General features: G+C 42.4%; 1 protein-coding gene across 1 annotated transcript in view; it reads left to right on the top strand.

Moving 5' to 3' along the window:
• Window positions 1-12,998, top strand: part of nyap2a (neuronal tyrosine-phosphorylated phosphoinositide-3-kinase adaptor 2a) — a 121,344-nt gene that overhangs the window by 83,776 nt on the left and 24,570 nt on the right. The window contains exon 4 of the mRNA XM_024376671.1: window positions 1,234-2,352. Within this exon, the coding sequence (XP_024232439.1) occupies window positions 1,234-2,352 (1,119 nt within the window). The remainder of the gene's footprint in view (window positions 1-1,233; window positions 2,353-12,998) is intronic.

Here is a 12,998-nt window from a genome sequence, read left to right as displayed (position 1 = left end):
GGAACACAGAGGTTTCAAAATAAGAGGCACTTCCTGATTGGATTATCCTCAGGCTTTTGCCTGCAATGTCAATTCTGTTATAGTCACAGACAATATTTTTACAGTATTGGAAACTTTAGAGTGTTTTCTATCCTAATCTGTCAGTTATATGCATATTCTAGCATCTGGTCATGGGAAATAGGCCGTTTACTTTGAGAACGTTATTTTTCCAAACATAAAAATAGTGCCCCCTAGCTTCAAGAGGTAAAGTGGCACAGTTACGTTTTTGTTAACAAATGCAGACATATAGGTTTGGCCTGGGGAAGAGGCCGTCGCACCAGGCCGTCGCACCAAAATGGCACTACAGAGAAGACGTACCAGTTGTCTTGATGTCATACTTTAAAAATGCCCCGTACCCTTTGCATTTTTTCATTGCCAGAGGATTTGCCAGTGGTTTAACAACCAGGTCAAATGTTTTCCAGAGATTAGACTTCCCCTTTCCCTCCTGAGCAACCAATATTCATTCGCCTGTGGCAAAACCCTTCTTCACATCCTTCGCATCCATTTTGCTGTGTTATAACAGTTTTCTGAGGTTATAACCAATTTATTAATGCAATTATGATTGGCTCTCCTATGGTCCGGCCCTACCTTATCCGTCATGCCCTACATGCACGGTACATGCACTACATGCAAGTGCCACGTGAATAGAGCATGGTAATGGTTGAAGGGAATAGGGAATGTTTTTGCTGTCTAAACAAATGAGGGATTTCATTAACAGAACTTTTCAGTAAGAGAAACAACAAGTAAAACAATGAATTAGTCAGGAACATGGACAACGGGATACACACTGTTGATGGCTGCACTGCCTGTCCTGCTCGTTGACAGAGCGGAGGAGAGAGACAAGGTGCAGCATTTAAAAAAAAAATGTTTTATGTACACAGCCAGACAAGCACGAGCTGGCTTGGAATGACAACTCTACCCCCAACCTTGAGCCTAATGCTAACGCTAACTCTGAAGAAACAAATATCCATGTACTTGCAAGTGGGGAAAAAAGTCCAGTGTGGCAGTCTCCTGCACCACTCCATGTATATTTATTTATCTGTCTTTCAGAAGGGTTAAAAAGCGCAAGTAAAATTTTGGCATGACCAATAAAGTGATCTTAATCTTAAACAATTCTGCCTCTATTGTCCTTTGTATCATGGTTATCTGCTGATGACCTGTTTTAACGCTACTGTCTGTCTGTCCCCCATGCAGGATCCAAGTCGCGACCTTTCAGTGAGGAGTACAAGCGGATCCCTCCTCCCAAGCCAAAGAGGAACCCTAACACGCAGCTGAGTACCTCCTTTGATGAGTCCTACATCCAGAATCATGGCAACAGGAAGGAAGGAAGGAGGGAAAAGTCCTCATCGCAGAGCCAGAGCCCAGCCCCAGATACGGAGGACGAGGACGAGCCTGTCTACATCGAGATGGTGGGTAACATTCAGAGGGAACTGAAGCAACGCCTCCTGGAGGACGAGGACCAGAGTGAGTCGGTCTACGAGGAAATGAAATACCCCATGTTCGACGACATGCTCCAGGACGCTAAGTGGGAACAGGACATGGAGCAGGGTCGTTCCTCCTCCTCCCACACCACCCCCCGGGGGTCCCTCTGTGACATCCCCGCCCCCTTCCCCAACCTGCTCACCCATCGGCCGCCCTTGCTGGTCTTTCCGCCAGCCCCTGCCCAGTGCTCGCCTAACTCGGATGAGTCACCCCTCACTCCGCTGGACGTCACAAAGCTGCCCATGCTGGAGAATGTTGCCACTGGGTACACCAACAAGCCCGGGGGAGGTGCCTCTCCCACGACCTCTGAGGCTCCGCCCCCCTCCTCCTCCCCCCACCACCGCAAGGGGGAGAGAGAGAGAGACAGGAAACGAGAACAGGAGAAGGATAGAGAGCGGGATCTCCAATTCACCCACACTATCACTGCGTCTGGTCGCTCCTCTGCCCCTCCCCTGCCCTCCACTCTCTACAAGGCATCGGCGTCGGCTCATGGGTATCCCAGAAGCCATTCCGCGTGTCCCTCACCTGTAAGCATGGGCCGCTCGATCACACCACTCAGCCTCAAGCGCCCACCACCTTATGACGCCCTGAAGATAGGTGGCAGCATGCCCCGATCCACCTCCTCCGTTGCGCATGCCGCCAAGAGCTCAGTTGGTCAGGAAGGGGGAGGCAAACTGAGTAACTCTTCTTCGGCCCACAGCTCCATGCAGAATGTGTCGCGTTCCCGCACCCCTACAAGCCCTCTGGATGAACTCACCAACCTGTTTACTGGTGGCCGGAATATGCTAAAGAAGGGATCGGGAGGGAGGAAGTTCAAGGAGTCCGCTGAATGTGAGTGCCTATGATTAGGTATTGGCACATACAATATTTTGTTCATGAGGGTTAAATTGTCTCAAATGATCTATGTAAATTCAGAGGGTGACTGCTAAAAAGTTGCTAAAAGGTATTGATTAAATTCACACATGGATTATACCTGTCAATCTGTCTCCTAACCAGAGACCATGAGCAATACCTAGAGAGACACAGGCCATGTCAGTGAGAAAAAAGAGTGAGAGGCAGTGTTAGAGGGAGAAATATAGAGAAACAGTGTTGGGAATAGAGGAAAAAACACAAAGAGAGAGGGAGGCAGTGTCAGAGGTGTTTTCAAGACGTTCAAACATTCATAGATGACCAGCAGGGTCAAATTGTAGAGAGTACAACAATTCAGCACCTCAGGAGTAAATGTCAGTTGGCTTTTCATAGCCAAGCATTGAGAGGTTGAGACAGCAGGTGTGGTAGAGATAGAGAGAGGGAGGGAGAGAGGGTCGAGAACAGCGCATCTGGGACAAGATAGCATGTCTGGTGAACAGGTCAGGGTTCCATAGCCACAGGCAAAACAGCAGAAACTGGATCAGCAGCATGGCCAGGTGGACTGGGGACAGCCAGGAGACATCAGGCCAGGTAGTCCTGAGGCAGTCCTGAGACATGGTCCTGTAGAGATGAGTCAGAACAAGCCAGGACTGTGCGATATAATAGGGAGTTGTGGTTTCCAAAATACCAATATTCTACACAGTTTAGTGCAGAACATGTGGCAATAAACTACAATGACCATAATGCATTGCTCACCCACTTTGGGGCGTCAGGTAGCCTAGAGTGGTTAGAGCATTGGGCCAGTAACCAAAAGGTTGCTGGATTGAATCCCAGAGCTGACAAGGTAAACATCTGTCATTCTGCACCTGAGCAAGGCAGTTAAACCACTTGGATGTTGATTATGGCAGCCCCCCGCACCTCTCTGATTCAGAAGGGTTGGGTTAAATGCGGAAGACACATTTCAGTTGAAGGCATTCAGTTGTACAACTGACTAGGTATTCCCCTTTCCTTTCCTTACTTGTCAGGGAGAGAAGAGAGAACGCACAAGAGGGAAAGAAAGCAGTTGCTTTGTGAGGTACAGTATCTCTACCTGAAAATACATGATCTTAGTCAGTGGTTACCAAAAATATATATTTTTAAAACATGTTTTAAAAAACATAAGCCTATGCAACATTAACTTATATAAAAAAAGTCTAAGCCGTTATTTAATCAATTTTCTTTTGCCTTTACTACTGTAGCCCATAGAAACGCATTGAATAACACAGTCATAAATGGCAAAAAAGTAACATAAATAATCAGGAATAAGGTTTTGAAGTGTCTGTCCTGTATCTAGGAGATATAAGAAAGCTCAGGAAATACAGTTGAAGTCGGAAGTTTACATACACCTTAGCCAAATACATTTAAACTCAGTTATTCACAATTCCTGACATTTAATCCTGGTAAAAAATCCCTGTCTTAGGGTCACCACTTTTTTTTAAGAATGTGAAATTAATAATAGGCGAGAGAATGATTCATTTCAGCTTTTATTTATTTCATCACATTCCCAGTGGGACAGAAGTTTACATACACTCAATTAGTATTTGGTAGCATTGCCTTTAAATTGATTAACTTGGGTCAAACGTTTCGGGTAGCCTTCCACAAGCTTCCCACAAAAAGTTGGGTGAATTTTGGCCCATTCCTCCTGACAGCGCTGGTGCAACTGAGTCAGGTTTGTATGCCTCCTTCTACAGGATTGAGGTCAGGGCTTTGTGATGGCCACTCCAATACCTTGACTTTGTTGTCCTTAAGCCATTTTGCCACAACTTTGGAAGTGTGCTTGTGGTCATTGTCCATTTGGAAGGCCCATTTACGTCCAAGCTTTAACTTCCTGACTGATGTTGCTTTAATATAGCCACATCATTTTCCTTATTCATGATGCCATCTGTTTTGTGAAGTGCACCAGTCCCTCCTGCAGCACAGCATCCCAACAACATGATGCTGCCACCCCCGTTCTTCACGTTTGGGATGGTGTTCTTCGGCTTCTAAGCCTCCCCCTTTTTCCTGCAAACATAACGATGGTCATTATGGCCAACAGTTCTATTTTTGTTTCATCAGACCAGAGGACACTTCTCCAAAAAGTACGATCTTTGTCCCCATGTGTAGTTGCAAACTGTAGTCTGGCTTTTTATGGCGGTTTAGCAGCAATGGCTTCTTCCTTGCTGAGCGGCCTTTCAGGTTATGTCGATATAGGACTCGTTTCACTGTGGATATATATACTTTTGTACCTGTTTCCTCCAGTATCTTCACAAGGTCCTTTGCTGTTGTTCTGGGATTGATTTGCACTTTTCACAACAAAGTACATTAATCTCTAGGAGACAGAACACATCTTCTTCCTGAGCGGTATGATGGCTGCGTGGTCCCATGGTACTTATACTTGCATACTATTGCTTGTACAGATGAACGTGGTACCTTCAGGTGTTTGGAAATTGCTCCCAAGGATGAACCAGACTTGTGGAGGTCTACAATTTTTTTCTGAGGTCTTGGCTGATTTCTTTTGATTTTCCTATTATGTCAAGCAAAGAGGCACTGAGTTTGAAGGTGGGTGCTTGAAATACATCCACAGGCACCTCCAATTGACTCAAATTATGTCAATTAGCCTATCAGAAGCATTTAAAGCCATGACACAATTTTCTGGAATTTTCCAAACTGTTTAAAGGCACAGTTATTTTATTGTATGTATACTTCTGACCCACTGGAATTGTGATACAGTGAACTATAAGTGAAATAATCTGTCTGTAAACAATTGTTGGAAAAATGACTTGTGTCATGCACAAAGTAGATGTCCTAACCGACTTGCCAAAACTATAGTTTGTTAACAAGAAATATTTGGAGTGGTTGAAAAACGAGATTTAATGACTCCAACCTAAGTGTATGTAAACTTCCAACTTCAACTGTATTGTGTATGGGTTACCTTCAGACGAGTCCCGTGACACTTGTGAGAAAAAAAAACAGAGATTACCATTGTGTATTTGAGTGTCTCCCCTTTCCACATAGTGGTCATACTAGTTTGAAGGCCAAACCGTTCGTACGCTACTGTTTTCACAAGAAGGCCAATTTTCGGGACGTCTCATGCTCTGACAAACATAGCTGTATATCTGCCGACATTGGCAGATGTGGTGGATTGAAATGCAGTCCATGCTAAAAACTGATATCTCTAGCTCTAATTGACAGAATCTGTCGGGATTTTTAAAATTATGTTACTTGAAGGCTGTGTCAATAGACTCTTAAGGATTCAAAACTGTTCTGTAAGCAATGTTTGTACAGTAGGCTATAGGCCTATGTTGGCTTTGGTTGAATTGCCCTGCCAGTGTTCTTCTCAGACCATTTAGAAATTATACATATTTTTAAATCTATGTGACCACAATGGTAATAGATTATTTGTTGTATTCGTTGTGAGACACAGCAGAGTGAGCCTAATAATTTGCCTTCTTTATTTTACTGGACTGATGGCCTGCATCTGATGGTCTGAGGGGAGGGAGGAAAGGAGGCTGCCTCACCTGTCTCACCGTTCCTCTGCTCTCCCTCCTTGCGCTGAGAAAAGGGGACACAGTCTTCCAGCTGATGCACCAATTCATGTTGTTACACCTATGACCAGAGAAAGTTAAATATTCCTCGATACTAAAAAAGTCACATGCTACTAATAATAACAATGCAAGCTTATTGAAACACTTCGTTATACTCATTGATTGCATCTCCAGTGCTGGTTATAGCATGAGTGCAAGTATGGAGAACATGCATTTTATGACTTAAAGTGGCTTCGGAAAGTATTCAGACACCTTGACTTTTTCCACATTTTGTTACATTACAACCTTATTCTAAAATGGATTTAAAATAAATAAATAAAATCTCATAAATCTACACCCAATACCACATAACAACAAAGCAAAAACTGTTTTTTAGACATATTAGCAAATTTATATATGAATTTTGTTTCAATCACATTTACATAACTAGTCAGACAATTTAGTCAGTAGTTTGTTGAAGGACCTTTAAAAGTGATTACAGCATTGAGTCTCTTGGGTGTGTTGCTACAAGCTTGGCACACCTGTGTTTGGGGAGTTTCTCCCACTCTTCTCTACAGATTCTCTCAAACTTTGTCAGGTTGGAAGCTCTATGGACAATTCCTTGAACCTCATGGCTTGGTTTTGCTCGGACATACACTGTTAACTGTGAGACCTCATATAGTCAGGCGTGTGCCTTTCCAAATCATGTCCAATCAATTACATTTAACACAGGTAGAATCCAATCAAGTTGTAGAAACATCTCAAGGATGATCAGTGGAAACAGGATGCACCTGAGCTCAATTTTGAGTCTCAAAGAAAATACTTATGTAAATAAGATATTTTTATTGTTAAAAAATGTGCATAAATTTCTAAAAAACAGTTTTTGCTTTGTCATTGTGTGTAGATTGCAAATAATTTTTTCATCCATTTCAGAAATAGGCTGTAAATTATCAAAATGTGGAAAAAGTCAAGAGGTCTGAATACTTTCCGAAGGCACTCTATAAAAGTGTTGAAGATGTTATTCAGCACTGTCAATACTAATTTAAGCAGGAACTTATAAAAACATCAGCTCTTTGTTGTATAAAATGAGTCTCTCTCTAGTCAGGGTTTTAAAAGTTTTGAAATCTCACTGTATCAACTTTGCTGTCCGCTCGAGGCTTGTTTTTACAGGCTTTGAAACTGTGCAAACACAGTAATCTGAGCTTTCTGATTGGTCGGCAGTAGGCCTATAGCTGCATTTAATTTTCTCTCTGGGCCTGCACGGTATGCAGAGTTCTACCTTCAAACACATTAAATGGTTAAAAATGGGAAGTCATTAAATAAAACAAATATTTTATTAAGTAAATTAACGTCAATAAATTATGGTTAATAAGTGAGAAGCAGTAATGGGCAGTCACTACCATCATGTGACTTTTATTTAAAAAAAAATATTTTGTGTTGTTTACAGCATTCAACCCACATAATGCATATTGCATCTACTGTACGGTGTAAAAATCAAATAAAAAAACTGTGATAATTTTTTCAACATCGAACCGTAACCAAACCAACCTCAAAAAATACTAATCGCTCAGCACTAGTGTGTGAGCCCAGATGTATCAGAGAGCCAGCGAGATGTGGAGAGAGACAGCAGACAGTGTGTGCTGTGGGATTGAGGGAGCATGGAGGAGGCCAAATCAGCAGGTGGTGTGTGTGCACGGGCACTGTCAACCAGTGTTAGGAGTATGTGTCCAGCAAGGAGGATTAGCATGAGCCTAGAACTTCTGTGACACACTGCCTCTCCCATAAACCTGTCATGATGCAGATCACAAGCACGGGCACACACACACAGAAAGACTCCCTCAATCTCACATACTCATCCCCCCACACATGTGCAGACTAAGAATAAAAAAGCAACTGAAGTACTCAACTCAAAAACATGTTCCAAACCAGTTTTCTCAATGAGATTATTAATCCCCACTTGGAATTCTGTTAGATAGGAACTTTAACGTTGCTGTGGATGTCGAAGATTGAACCAGATTATAGTGCAAGTGCGCCACAGATTATAGTAAACTCTCATGAGGACCTCTTCACCATCAACCACATACTGGCATGCAAGGCAAGCCACACAGTAATGCACGGCAAGGCAAGCCATAAGGTGATGCACCCTAAATGGGATCAAGAGGGTAAGGTCTGATTTCTGTGTCTAGAATGGCACTGATTTAGGTTAAATCCATTGATTTCAGTTTTTATGAAATAATACACAGAGCTTTTTAATTTTTGGTGTCCATATTAGGAATCTGTTCTTCACAGCAACACTATAATTCTGTGTTGACTTGCCATGCTGATATCAGTCTCCTGTCAATGGACTTGGCTGTGCTTGTCTTATGGTTTATAGTTTCCGATTGGCTTTTGCTCTGTGCCATGGGGGAGATATTTTGGGCCCTCTGATTGGCTGCGATACCTCAACGAAGCTCTGTGCATCCAATAAAAGTATAACCTCCAGGATCCAGCAGCATGGGGATAGAGAGACAGGGGAGGTTAGAAGATTCTGGAGCATAGCAGTGTAGCAGCAATATAACACAGCATGGCTGGCCTATTTATAGGCCTGGCATTGCATGCATCCTGAGACTCACAGCACAGCACAGCACAGAGAGTAGCAGGAATACAACACACGAACAGGAATAGGAACAAACACATGGTACGGATGATAGTCGAGAGTCGTAGTGTTTATCCACATGGAAAATATGTATACAGTACCAGTCACAAGTTTGGACACACCTACTCATTCAAAGGTTTTTCTTAATTTATTATATTTTCTACATTGTAGAATAATAGTGAAGACATCAAAACTATGAAATAACACTTATGGAGTCATGTAGTAACCAAAAAAGTGCTGAACAAATAAAAAATATTTTTAGATTTTAGATCCTGCAAATTAGACACCCTTGGCCTTGATGACAGCTTTGCACACTCTTGGCATTCTCTCAACCAATTTCACCTGGAAAGCTTTTCCAACAGTCCTGAAGGAGTTCCCACATACGCTGAGCACTTTTTGGCTGTGTTTCCTTCACTCTGCGGTCCAACTCATCCCAAACCATTTCAATTGGGTTGAGGTCGGGTGATTGTGGAGGCCAAGTCATTTGATGCAGCACTCCATCACACTCCTTCTTGGAGGTGTGTTTTGGGTCATTGTCCTGTTGAAAAACAAATGATAGTCCCACTGCTGTGGTAGCCATGCTGGTTAAGTGTGCCTTGAATTCTAAATAAATCACTGACAGTGTCACCAGCAAAGCACCCCCACACCATCACACCTCCTCCTCCATGCTTCACGGTGGGAACCACACATGCAGAGATCATCAACAGTTCACCTACTCTGATTCTCACAAAGACACAGCGGTTGGAACCAAAATTTGGACTAATCAGACCAAAGGACAGATTTCCACCATCTAAATGTCCATTGTTCGTGTTTCTTGGCCCAAGCAAGTCTCTTCTTCTTATTGGTGTCCTTTTGTGGCGTTTTTTTTGCAGCAATTCGACCATGAAGGCCTCATTCACGCAGTCTCCTCTGAACAGTTGATGTTGAGCTGTGTCTGTTACTTGAACTCTGAAGCATTTATTTGGGCTGCAATCTGAGGCTGGAAATTCTAATGACCATATCCTCTGCAGCAGAGGGAAGTCTTGGTCTTCCTTTCCGAGAAACCTGCATTTTTCCGGATTTACTGACCTTCGTGTCTTAAAGAAATGATGGACTGTTATTTCTCTTCCTTTATTTTGAGCTTATTTGAAATTCCACAAATTAACTTTTAACAAGGCACAAATGTTAATTGATATGCAATTCCAGGTGACTACCTCATGAAGCTGGTGGAGAGAACGCCAATAGGGTGCAAAACTGTCATCAAGACAAAAGGATGGCTACCTAAGTATAAAATCTATTTTGATTTGTTTAACACTTTTTTGATTACTACATGATTTCATATGTGTTTTTTCATAGTTTTGATGTCTACTATTATTCTACAAATTAGATACTAGTAAAAATAAAAGAAAACCCCTGGAATGTGTAGGTGTGTCTGAACTTTTGACTGGTACTGTAGATGTTTACTCAAATATGGAAATTATTTTTTTAATGACAGATGGCTGCTATATTTATTTTTATTTTGGTTGAGAAAGGTTGGTTTGAGAATGTTTTACTAAGAGAGACTGAACCAGATTTTCCAAGAGCCCCACCTCAAGTGTAGCTTCTTAAAGTAATACTTCAATGAATGTTAATCTTCAGTTCTGTTACAAATGTCTCAAAATATCTAGGTAAATTCAGAGTGACTGCTAAAAAGTTGCAAAAAAGTATTGAATATATCCACCTACGGATTATACCTGTCTTCTACCCAGATACCCTGAGAGATAAATAAAGAGAGACAAGCCATTGAAGAAAGAAAAAAAGAGGAGGGGCAGGTGGAGGCATTGTCAGAAGGAGAAAGATAGACAGTGTTGGAAATAGATTAAGAGGCACAAAGAGAGAGGGAGGCAGTGTCATATGTGTATGTGTGTGTTTGTGTATGTGTGTGTGTCGTGTGTATCAGAGAGCCAGTGATATGTGGAGAGGGAAAACAGACAGTGTTTGTATTTATAATGGATCCCCATTAGCATCTACCCTTTCTGGGGCCCAGCAAAATTAAGGCAGTTATATACCATTAAAAAAACATTACAATACATTTCACAACATACAGTTGAAGTCAGAAGTTTACATTCACCTTCAGCTTTTATTTCTTTCTTTCATCACATTCCCAGTGGGTCAGAAGTTCACATACACTCATTTCTCTAAAAGTACGATCTTTGTCTCAATGTGCAGCTGCAAACCGTAGTCTGGCTTTTTTATGGCAGTTTTGGAGCAGTGGCTTCTTCCTTGCTGAGCGGTCTTTCAGGGTATGTCGATACAGGACTTGTTTTTAGTGTGGATATATATACTTTTGTACCTGTTTCCTCCAGCATCTTCACAAGGTCCTTTGCTGTTGTTCTGGGATTGAATGGTACTTTTCGCATCAAAGTACTCTCTAGGAGAGAAAGTCTCCTTCCTGAGCGGTATGGAGGCTGCGTGGTCCCATGGTGTTTATACTTGCGTACGATTGTTTATACAGATGAACGTGGTACCTTCAGGTGTTTGGAAATTGCTCCCAAGGATGAACCAGACTTGTGGAGGTCTACATTTTTTTCTGAGGCTGATTTCTTTTGATTTTCCCAGGATGTCAAGTATAGAGGCACTGAGTTTGAAGGTAGGCCTTGAAATACTTCCACATGTACACTTCCAATGAACTCAAATTATGTCAATTAGCCTATCAGAAGCTTCTAAAGCCATGACATCATTCTCTGGGATTTTCCATGCTGTTTAAAGGCACAGTCAACTTAGTGTATGTAAACTTCTGACCCACTTTGTGATACAGTGAATTATAAGTGAAATAATCTGTCTGTAAACAATTGTTGGAAAAATTACTTGTGTCATGCACAAAGTAGATGTCATAACCGACTTGCCGAAACTATAGTTTGTTAACAAGAAATTTGTGGAGTAGTTGAAAAGCTAGTTTTAATGACTCCAAGTGTATGTAAACTTCCGACTTTATTAAGTGTGTGCCCTCAGTCCACTACTATACTATCACATATCTACAACACAAAATCCATCTGTATGTGTTTATAGTGTGTATGTTATCTGCTGTGGAATTGAGGGAGCATGGAGGAGGCAAGACTAACAGGTGGGGTGTGTGTGTGCACGGACGCTGTCAGTCAGTGTTTGTCCAGCAGGGAGAAGTAGCATGAGCCCAGAACTTAAATATAAGCTTAGACCACTCGGGAGCCCAGAACTCCTGTGAAACACTGTTTCTCCCATAGGCCTATCATGATGCAGATCACACACACACACACACACACGCTCCTGACCAATTGTGCTATTTTGTGTTTTTCAACCTCTCCTTGACCAAGTCTGTAATACCTACATGTTTGAAGTCCCTGTGCCCAAGAATGCCAAGATGCTCAATGAACAGCATTCTCATGTAGGTGTTTCTTTCGTCCAGGTGGGAAAGGGCAGTGTGGAGTGCAATAGAGATTACATCATCTGTGGCTCTGTTGGAGCAGTATGCGATTTGGAGTAGGTCCAGGGTGTGATGATGGTGTTGATGTGAGCTGTGACCAGCCTTTCAAAGCATTTCTTGACTAGAGATGTGAGTGCTACAGGGCGACATAGCAACACGAAAACTCTCTCTCTCTCTCTCTCTCTCTCTCTCTCTCGCTCTCTCTCTCGCCCTCTCTCTATCCTCTGCTCTGGCTGGCAAATGGACCATGCTCAAGAAGGTTATTACGGCTCATACACTTGCCAGTGAATATAATTGAAAAAAGCTTTCATCTGCTAGCAAAGCAATTTCCTTAATGCCTTTAGCGCACATGAAGGACGTGATGAATGTGGAGGCAAATGGACAGGCTGTGAGCGCAGGTTGCAGGGTTTAAAAAGACAGCCCAGCCGCCCAGCAGAGGACAGGAAAAGAGGCATGAGGACGTGTGGGCGGGCGGAGAAAGCATGAGTAGAATAAGCATGCATAAATGGACAGTGTAGAAGAGAAGGGATGACCAGAACACGACACCATGATCTCGCTGGTGTAGGGTGCTAGACCATTCAACCTGAGGGGTTGTACAGAGATAATAGGCCATCTGGCATTGCTATAGCTTCCTCTTGGCACAATGTACACAACCTTAGACATCTGCAACATTTTTGGAAATATGGCCTCCTCCTTTCTAGCTACACACCTCTGCACCCAACAGTATTCAGCTCTATAGTGACACCCCGTGGTCATATCATACTGCAGTATCTTAACATCCCAAAAGACCCAAGGACTCCTTAGGGACCTGTGCAGTGTTGATCTGAGAGGATTGGAGTGGTGCCCTGATTGAAGATCTGATCATTTTTTATCTACATACATTTTTATTTTTAAGGGTGGTTTATTTTTGGGGTGATTTAACATTTATTTAGTCAGGGATTGTCACGTTCGTCATAACGAGGAGACCAAGGAGCAGCGTGAGATGAATACATTCCTCTTTATTTAAACGAAGAACACTGAAGAACACTGAAGA

This window comes from Oncorhynchus tshawytscha, linkage group LG17 (assembly GCF_018296145.1).
Source record: "Oncorhynchus tshawytscha isolate Ot180627B linkage group LG17, Otsh_v2.0, whole genome shotgun sequence".
NCBI classification, from domain to species: domain Eukaryota; kingdom Metazoa; phylum Chordata; class Actinopteri; order Salmoniformes; family Salmonidae; genus Oncorhynchus; species Oncorhynchus tshawytscha.
Note: the sequence above shows the minus strand (reverse complement) of the source record. Positions and strands in the feature narration are given on the sequence as shown.